This window comes from Coffea arabica, chromosome 11c (assembly GCF_036785885.1).
Source record: "Coffea arabica cultivar ET-39 chromosome 11c, Coffea Arabica ET-39 HiFi, whole genome shotgun sequence".
Lineage (NCBI taxonomy): Eukaryota > Viridiplantae > Streptophyta > Magnoliopsida > Gentianales > Rubiaceae > Coffea > Coffea arabica.
The window spans coordinates 42803210-42812758 of NC_092330.1; the positions used below are offsets into that span (position 1 = coordinate 42803210).

General features: G+C 38.1%; 1 protein-coding gene across 1 annotated transcript; it reads right to left on the reverse strand.

Annotated features, from left to right (window-relative positions):
- Positions 1 to 413: 413 nt before the first annotated feature.
- Positions 414 to 9171, reverse strand: LOC140016790 (uncharacterized). Its single transcript, XM_072070632.1, has 5 exons — positions 8211 to 9171; positions 4125 to 5238; positions 3437 to 3862; positions 1325 to 2935; positions 414 to 1183 (listed from the first exon to the last, which is right to left on the reverse strand). The coding sequence occupies exons 1-5, from the start codon at positions 8699 to 8701 to the stop codon at positions 506 to 508; spliced, it is 4320 nt and encodes a 1439-aa protein (XP_071926733.1). The 5' UTR covers positions 8702 to 9171; the 3' UTR covers positions 414 to 505.
- Between the last annotated feature and the right edge of the window lie 378 nt (positions 9172 to 9549).

Below are 9549 nucleotides of genomic sequence, written 5' to 3' on the forward strand. Positions count from 1 at the left end.
ACCCGTTTCCCTGACGCTCCCATTCCAACATATCAAACATACTCTGTCACACACATACGCACGCAAAATTTTGGTGAACAAATATATCAAAGGGGCTTAAACTGCCTATTGTTTTGGTTCGGGGTTCAAAGTGTAGCTGGAGTATAAGTTCAGGGGGCTTAGCATAATTAACCATAAAAATTATTAGAGTGAGAATTTTATATGGAAGTTGCAAGTTTTTGATATCGTTCCCAATAATCTGCATTGCAATTGTTTGCAATCATTCCCTGGAATGTGCAAATTTTCCTCTTTTATGGCACAAGTAAATGGAATCGGGCATTTTGAACACACACACAGAGCACACCCCAAAAAAAAAGAAAAAAAAGGGCGAGAGAGGAGCAATTGGGTAAGGGACACATGGCAAGCATCCTGTATAACAGAGAAATGGAGTTTGATTGATTAATTAAAACTACAATTTTATCTGGCAACCAAAACCATTGAATTAATTCGTACGGTACAATGCAGTCTAAACTTTTAGCCACCAGGCAAACGCTATGCCTAGAATCAGTGAGATTAAGACAATTAGGCTTCGCTTATATTTAGCATAGCCCAATATCCCTTGGCAGCAATCGGAGACATGCTTCTGCAGTTCTTGCTTATTTTCTCCTCCTGAGCCCGTGATAAGATCACCTTTTCGGGGAGAACCTATGAATCTTCTTAGCCTCTCTGATATGGATTGTTGACTTTGGTCCAACGATTCTTCATCCCCATCATAATCATCATCATTTTCAAATATCAAATGTATTCCCCGCTTCTTCAGCTGCAGCCCTTCAAAAATTGAAAGGTTCTGCATTCCAACCTCTATCTTATCGCCATCTTTTAGTATGGAAACTAAGGGATGATAGTCCTCGTACCGGCACAAATAAGTTTGATCCTCGTCCGTTCTAGGCACTCCTGCCAAGAACATGCCAGAAGTATGTACTGTTTCGTTCAGCCTGAGGATCTTTGCATTAACACCAGGTACTACAGGCAGCTGATGTCGGGAATCAACTAGTCCTCCACAATCCACAGAGATGACGACACCAATGATTACAGCTTTAAGCGAAATGTTTTTGCGTTTCGAAAAGCTAACCACATCTGAAGTTAGCCAGTCTGGAACTTCACTTCCAGGAAAACTCAAAGTGCCCAGATTCTTCAGGGCAACCTGCATTTAAACCCAACAAAAAAACATGCAAGTTCTGCAGATAATAATAATAATATGCATGTGGGCATCCAATACTGCGAACGCAGGGACAGAGATACTTCACCATAAGCTGACTATGAGAGAGAGAGAGAGAGAGAGTACCTTGTCAATTTTCCTGACCGCTTCGGCGCATGAACTGCATCCAACCATGTGCAACCTTCTCAATGATTTTAAACATTCAATACCTGGGACGTCTACCAATTTTCCACAGTTTGCGAGGTTTAGGTCCTGCAAACACGTCAAATTTGAAAGGCTGTGTATGCTTTCGAGTGCTATGCAGTTTGAGGCATTAATATTCAGCAAACTCGAGGGAAGAGGAGGAAGAGCTTTAAGCTTGCTGCAACTGGATAGGAAAAGCTCTCTCAGAACGGAGAGTCCGCTCATGCTAGACGGCAGGCTGAAAAAGTCATTATGACTCAAATTCAGAATTTTCAATGATGTCAACTTCTCAAAATTATCAGGTAGTTGCCCAGAGATCTTCCATGCTCGAGCATCAAATTCTTCTAACGAGATGAGCTTTGAGAAAGAAGGTGGAAGCAAAATCGATTCAGCTTCCCTTTCTACATTTATAACTGGATCTATTGTTTCTGTACTCTGAGCAAGTTGGCCGTCCGGTTTCTTTGCCATTTTCAATATCATTAAGTTCAAAAGCTTACCGAAGGTTTCAGGTAATTCTGTCATAGCAGTCTCCTCCATTAACAGGTGGCGCAAGTTCCTCAAGTCTCCAAATGAATCTGGCAATCTCTGCAAATTCTTACATTTGTTCAATCTTAAGATAAAGAGATTTTCCAGCGAACCTATAGATACTGGCAACTCTGTAATGGCAGCATTTGTTATGATCAATTTCTCCAGAGCCAACATCTTTCCAATGGAGTCAGGAAGTGAACTAAGTAATTTACAGTTCCACATCTCAAGTTTCTTGACTGATATAAGGGCACCAATCTGATCTGGTAGACCCGTAATTTGCATGTCGTCTAGCTGAAGCTCTGTCAAGGAAGATAGCCCCTCGATTGAAGCAGGCAGCATTTTTATATGAAAACATTTTCCAAGTGACAATTCTTTCAAATAGTACAAGTAACCAATAGATGATGGCACAAGCTTTACTGAACTGCCACTAAGATAGAATTTTGTTAATGATTTGAGATTGCCAACAGATTCAGGAATTACAGTTAGTGATCTGCACCACTTCAGATCTAGTGTCTCAAGACTCCGCAAGGAACCAAAAGATTCAGGGATTTCCTCCAATGCAGAATGGTATAGAGAGATTTCCCTCAAAGATATTAGCTTCCCTACGTGTCTTGGCAGTCGTTTCAGTGACGAGCATCTTCCCAAGCTAAGCTTTTCAAGTTTTGTTAGCCTGAAAATATTCTCTGGTAGGTGCCCTATCACAGTATCATCAAGTAGAAGTACCCTCAATGAAATCATGCATTCTATATTCTTTGGAAGACTCCTCAACTTTGTGCAACCAGAGAGGGTTAGAATCTCCACATTTTTAAGTCCCGAAACATCTTCAGGAAATTCAACGAGGCTTGAACAATGATTCAAGTTCAAATGACGCAATGATCGAAGGTTCCCCATTGATTGGTGAATCTTCTCCAATTTGGTGCAGCGTTCCAGGATCAGCTTTTCCAATTTTTCATACCCAGATAAATCAGGGATCTCAGTAATGTTGTTGCAGCGGCGAAGATTCATAACCATTAAGTTATTTGACACCTATAAAGAAATAGATTGCACGGATAAAGGAAAAGAATGACGGATTAAAGTTAAGCAAATGCACATTTGCATTTATTTCCAAAAAGTTAAAAGTATCAAAATGTTTCATCATTTGCATCATTCCTGAAAACAGCAAAACATATAGTTGTCAAAGAAACGGGATGAGACGCATATTGAAGAACTCGTTGTGTTATAAAGGTTCTAGATCACTGCAGGGAGACCATAGTGCAAAAAGAAAGCTTCTCTTTGGTTGAATTATGAATGCAATCAGAGTCTTGCAAGCAGAATCCACTTTATATGTGAGAACAGATCCTTACTAGACAAACCTATACACAATATGTTTTCTTGACTTCGGGGAATCTTAATAGTAGACAAAGGCAAAAAAGCAAAAGATTTGACCAGTTACATCACTTTGACTTTCTTGTATAATGTGTGATGCATGTTATTATCCAAAATAACTAAATCGAGAGACCAACCAAACGATAATAGAATCAGAAGTACCTGTTGAGCATGCCAGCACCATTTCCGTCCCCAGATTCTTTCAATTTTACTTTCTGAGAGATCAAGGACCGCCAATTCCCTTGGGAAAAAATCAGAAGGAAGGCTTCTCAGGGAACATTTTCTCCACTGTAACCACTTTAACTGGGCAGGTAAACGTTTCAAATGTCCTTCCAATTTCACATTGCTGAACTGTAACAGTCTCAGATTCACCATTGATTCAAATGATGTAGCATTAAGTATGACTTCACCATCTTTTGTTGCATAACGGTGATGATGTTCCTTGTATATCTCCCAGAGGTATGTTCCTGCAGAGGTAAAATTGGGTGTTTGACGAAGTTGTTGCCATGCAATTGCCCGTGCCTTTATATCCCTAGGGAAGTTCTTCTTTTCAAGGTCTAATACAATTCCTTGAATATCTCGAGTACCCTGCAATCATCAAGAAATAAACAATTATGCGTGAATGTCAGCATGGTGCAACCACAAAATCCCTAATAGAAAAGGAAGTCGAGAAATCTGTTATGACTTGGAAAGAAGAGCAAAGCATGCAGTATGATTTTCACCATCTTAGTCTGCACACGCATTTTCTCGTGTTTTGGACGGTGCAATCGAGACCAATCATACACTAGTGAAAGACGTATAAGCAAAAGCTTCACAAGAAGTAAAGGTTAGAATCTCCAGTATAACCAACCTTTCCGTCTTGAAAGAGACCCAAAACATCGGCAGGATTCCAGATTCTGCTGCGCCCATAAACATCTGATAAATTTTCTTCTACAATTATCTGTCTTCCCATGTCTCGAATCTGGTCATGCATCCATAACTGCTCAGAATCGATAAATTTTATAAGGGACCTTGAAACAAGAGTAGTAACCGCAGTCTCTACTCCAAAATAAGAGCCTCTCAGCGCATCAATTACATCCTCTCTGTTCATTTCCAAATTCAGAAACAAGCATGCAATGTCAAGAAATATCGACCGCTCTTGAACATCAAGGGCATCATAACTTATCTTCAAGACACCCTGAAGTTCAGGCCCACGGATCTGTTTCAGCTTTTCCAAAGCATCTTGCCACTCCTCTACTATTCTCTTACCGTATAAAAGAGAACCAAAGACTTCTAGTGCCAACGGTAGTCCACCGGTACAGGAGACAATTTCTTTGGACAAATTAAGGAAAGCTCTTGTGGGATTCTCTCTTCTAAATGCATGGTGACTAAAAAGTTTTAGTGACTCAGAGTTTCCCAAAGATTTCACTTCATAAATCTTATCCACAAAATCAGTTGGCAAAACTGCCGCATCTCTAGTAGTAATTACTATCCGGCTTCCTTCAGAGTACCATTCTCTCGAGCCAGCTAGTTCTTTAAGTTGTCCTGCATCATCAATGTCATCTAAAACTAGAAGAACTCGGTTTTGTTTCAGTATCCTCTTCATTTCTAGCACATAAGATTTGGCATCAGAGAAAGTAGGAGGCACCTTGTGTGAAGAAAGATCACCAACAATCTTTTTCTGAAGGAATTCAGGACCATTTTGCTGACTTTTAAAATTTTCTCTAACACTGGAAAGGAAGCTGCGGCATTGAAAGTGTCTAGCAAGTTTATTGTAGAGAGCCTTGGCAAGAGTTGTCTTACCAATTCCACCCAGTCCGTGCAAACCCAGAACTTGCAGGCCATTTTGCTTGACGTCTAACAATTCCACTAATTCTTCCAGACGAAAATCAAGTCCCACAACGTAAGAAGCCACAACCACAGGGGAATTGCTCAGTTCAGCCAGAATCCTTTTGACTATGTTTTGTATCAAATCCGACTCTTCGCTGAGAACAAATCAAATAAATTTGGAACGCATGAGTGCCATTGCGCAAATTAATACCACTAGTCAGCAGTGTAATATGAAGTAAGAAATTGCATTAGCTAAACTGTTGCGATTTCACAACTCTACGATAGCCTATAGTTCTGTATTTAAAAATCTCGCCTGCAGAAGAAGGTTGAATTATAATTAGGATATACTGTCATCTAAGATGCAAAGCTCCTACCAAGTACCAACCCCTCATTCAGTCTCAACAAATTTAAACACATTTCAGCTGATTGAAGAGTAATACTATGGAACATTGGACAATATTGCTTAAATAGAACACATTTCAACAAATTTCCATAGCTTCAGATTCTTCTTTGACAATTTTGAATTAGTCACGACCTTAGCCTTCATGTTATGCATGTTATCGTTGATTTGAAATACATTATCATTGACCAAACTGCTGCACGTATTATAGTCATCCAAGTATAAAATATAAACAGAAAAGAAAAGTCAAGCAGAAGACAATTTAACAACCAAGACAAGCGTATTATAAAATAAAAAGATAATTAAAGTTATAAATATTAGTATTTTACGTATCATTCAAAAAACCAGTACGAATGGCAAAACCTTTAGTATTTTGGTCATTTTCTTTTTCAATTATTCATCAAAATCTGTAACATAAATTGTAGAAACCAATTCATTTACTCTAATACCTTCTAGAAGTTAAATTTACAGTTTGAGCCATTACTTTACTATTATTTATCAAAGTTATTTACCGCTCCATATTTGGCTTGTGTATCTATTTGTACTGCTTAACAACGTTCTATTGTGTATTATAAATTACAACTTTTATGATTTAATAAGTGTAACAATATCATGAATATATAATAAATTTGACAAAACATAATGGTGTTAATATTTGTGTGTTAAAATTTAAGCTACAAATTAACCTCATAGTTTAGAAAAGTTTGAAAAATTTTAGATTTATGATTTCTAAATAATGTATCCTAAAAACAATTGTCTAAAGTAAAAAAAATAATACATATATTTTGAAATAATATAACCACGTGCTTTGCACGTGAAGTATTAATAGTAAAGTACAAGTGGATGTAGCAATAAAACTACATGGTGATAATAAGAATATTGTTTTGATGCGGTCTTATTTAATTTGGTTTTTTTGTTCATTTTTGGCAAGTCAATTTTCACAACCTAGGCCCTAGGGTAGCCGTTAAAAGGAAAAAAACATGCTTAGGATAGCCGTTGAATAAGATTGTACACTTGTTAACTTCACCAACTCAGCATAAGTTCAACTTTTTTTTTTCAAGGAGATAGGCGGGGGAGAGGAGGCATTAGGGGAGGAGAAATGGGTTAGATGGTATCGGAAAAAGGAACGTAAGTGAGAGATCCTAAAAAAGAAAAAAAAAAAAAAGAAACCTGATACCTAGTAACAATCATATGAAAGAAAAAAACAAAGGATCGATTCCATTTCACTTTTTCGAGAGGTCGTTCAAAATTGGCTAGAAATGATATAATCAAGCCAAGCTTGACGCTGTTTCTAAGTTTGTTATAATAAATTAAGTCAAGCTTCAATACATCAGTATTTTGGTCGTTTGGACTCATTTTGCTCTATAATGCCCTAAACTTTTGAAATTTTTAGAATGCCACAAAGTTAATTAATCGATTCCACCTACTAAGTATAAGTCCGCCTACGTGTGTTGGTTCTTGCAGATGGATCCAAGTTCTCATATTTCGCCTCAACGCACAGCCCAATATTGAAACTACAGACACTCACAAGAATTATACTTGTGAAAAGAGAATAAAAATGATTACTTATGAAAAGAGAATAATCAATACAACTGATCATATTGTTGATATCTTAAATTATAGAAGAAAGTCACGCCACAATAAATATCCTACAAGTACTCTGCTGACTCTCCTTGGAAAATGCTCTAATCAATGCTCTATTTATAGCATAACATACTTGAAAAATTGGAAACTACCACACAAATGAGGATTTCAAATAAAATACTGATTACTCAATAGGAAAACAGCTAAAGATCTTTACTTGACTACAAGAAAATAACTAAGATTTTAAAAGAAAATTCAAGAAAATTGGTTTATTTTGCCACCAATGAGGATTTTTTAAAAGAAGATACAAAAAATTATGGTCCCGACAATATATTTTTTTGACAAAATGGTGTGCCAACTATATATGCTTCCAATTAATTAATCATGCAAATTTTATTTTCTTGAAGAGCACTCGAAAAAATATATTACTTTCTAATGTCATCTCCCTCCGAAGCCTAGATGGTGGACTACCCGAGCCACAATATAGAGCTACCGCTTGTGTTCTGCAAATCTTTTTCCCATGTTATCTTTTGAGAAATACGTTTCTAACATACCAAAATATTTTCTTTCCTTTTCAAATGCAGTAGCATGAATGCAGGAAATAAGAAGGTATAGTATTAACTTCGAATTTGTCTTGGCTTTTTTTTTTTTTTAGTAATACAGTGTACATTTTGAAACATTAATTTTTTATATTCTTTAGTCTTCATATTATTTTTAGAAGGTATTTGGATGCAGTAAAAAAGATGATTTGCTACAAGAAAAAAAAAAAAGGCGCAATATGCTGCTGTTAAAAGGTCTTTAGCGGATGTTCGAGAAGTTGATATCGCTGTCACCTTATGAAACTCGAACAAACATTAATATGTTCATGTATCCAAGAACCAAAAGCTTGTTCCTTAATTGTGGATAATTTATGGTTAGGAAAGGCCAATTCTGTATGTCCATGATGCTGCGCTAGGGTTTTCGCTTTTTTTTTTTTTTTGCAATATACTTTTCTTTTAGAGTACGTACTAATTTTGTTGTAAGAACTGTTTAGCTATCACAAAAACGAAAAAGGATTGCTCAAGAATGAAAAAACATTTGCCGATGAATACAGACGAGAGAAACAAAAAATGAATGTATACGATCATTGATCATGGGCATTACCTGTTGTTATAAACCCATCCAGAAATCCCACCAACTCTTTCCATGGCTTTCCTCCATCTGACCACCTTTTGAACTCCAAACCTTTCCTCCAGAGCTTTAAAACCCTCCTCGAATGGCCCCCTCTGGCGTCGAACATCCGACGGATCAACCCGGTAGAACACCGGAAGGACGAGTCGTGGGCTTTGGAAGATGTGCGCAAGCTCCTCGAGACACCACCCGGAGGATGCATAGTTATCTGAGATAATGGCGATGGCAGCTGCTGAGTCCTCAATGGCCTCGAGTAAGCCTCCAGCAATCTGGTCCCCTTGGGTCAACCCGTTGTTGTCTCGGAAAACTCGGACGCCGCTCGTATCTAGGGCCGAGTAGAGCCGATCCGTGAAGTTGTCCCGTGTATCCTCCCCCCGGAAGCTCAAGAAAACATCCCACCTCAACCTCAAGGCGCAGGGTGTTGACCGTGAAGATTGATCTTCTTGTTCTTCTTCTTCCTCCATTTTCCCGTACCATCAATCTTCAATTGTACATTTATGTTGGTCGGAAGTAAAAATTAAGATTGACCAGTAGTGTCATCAGTACCCTCTACGTAATGCCTAGATATATAACCGTGCATGAGTAACTAATTAGCCCCCGATGATACTATACAAATTCTTCTGTTGTAGGCGTTACTTTTGTACTATATTTATCGAAGCACTTTTTTAGTTGGTCTTGGTTTTATTTCTTAGCATCTAACTTTTTTTTTTTTTTGGGGGGGGGACCTGGAGGGTTGTCAACCTAACGGATGCAGGCAAATAGGGCCGACGAAAGACGGGTCGTACAAGGTGAAACTTGAGTTGAGGGTAAAAGTTGAGGGTAAAACTTGAGCTGCAAAGAAGACCGCACAAGGAGGAAAAGCTTCAGCTTGGTGGAGTTGGTACACAGAAGACTGAGCAAGTGGCAGAGAAGTGACCCACGACCTCAGCCAGCCTCTCACCGAGCAAGAAGAAAGAAAGAAAAGAAGAAAACAGTGCGGGGGGAAAATTAAAGAACGCATCCGCTCCACGCCAGCATCAAACAAACGAATCCCCAGCCGCCACGCGGAGGACGACCACGCCGACGCGGACACCGAGCTTCCGCCCTTAGTCTATATGGTTAATTAATAATAATGAGATGATTTTTTTTTTTTGACGAGATGACTATGAGATGATTTGTCTTGCCTTATTTTATTATGAGCTGCCACCAAATTTGCACAGCAATGCGTGTTCCATTTGTTTTGCGTCTTTTAAAATCTTTTCATTTTTGAGAAAAATGCAAGATGGCATTTCTCCTTTTTTTTTTTTTTTTTTTGCTGTCTTTTTCCTGTGCA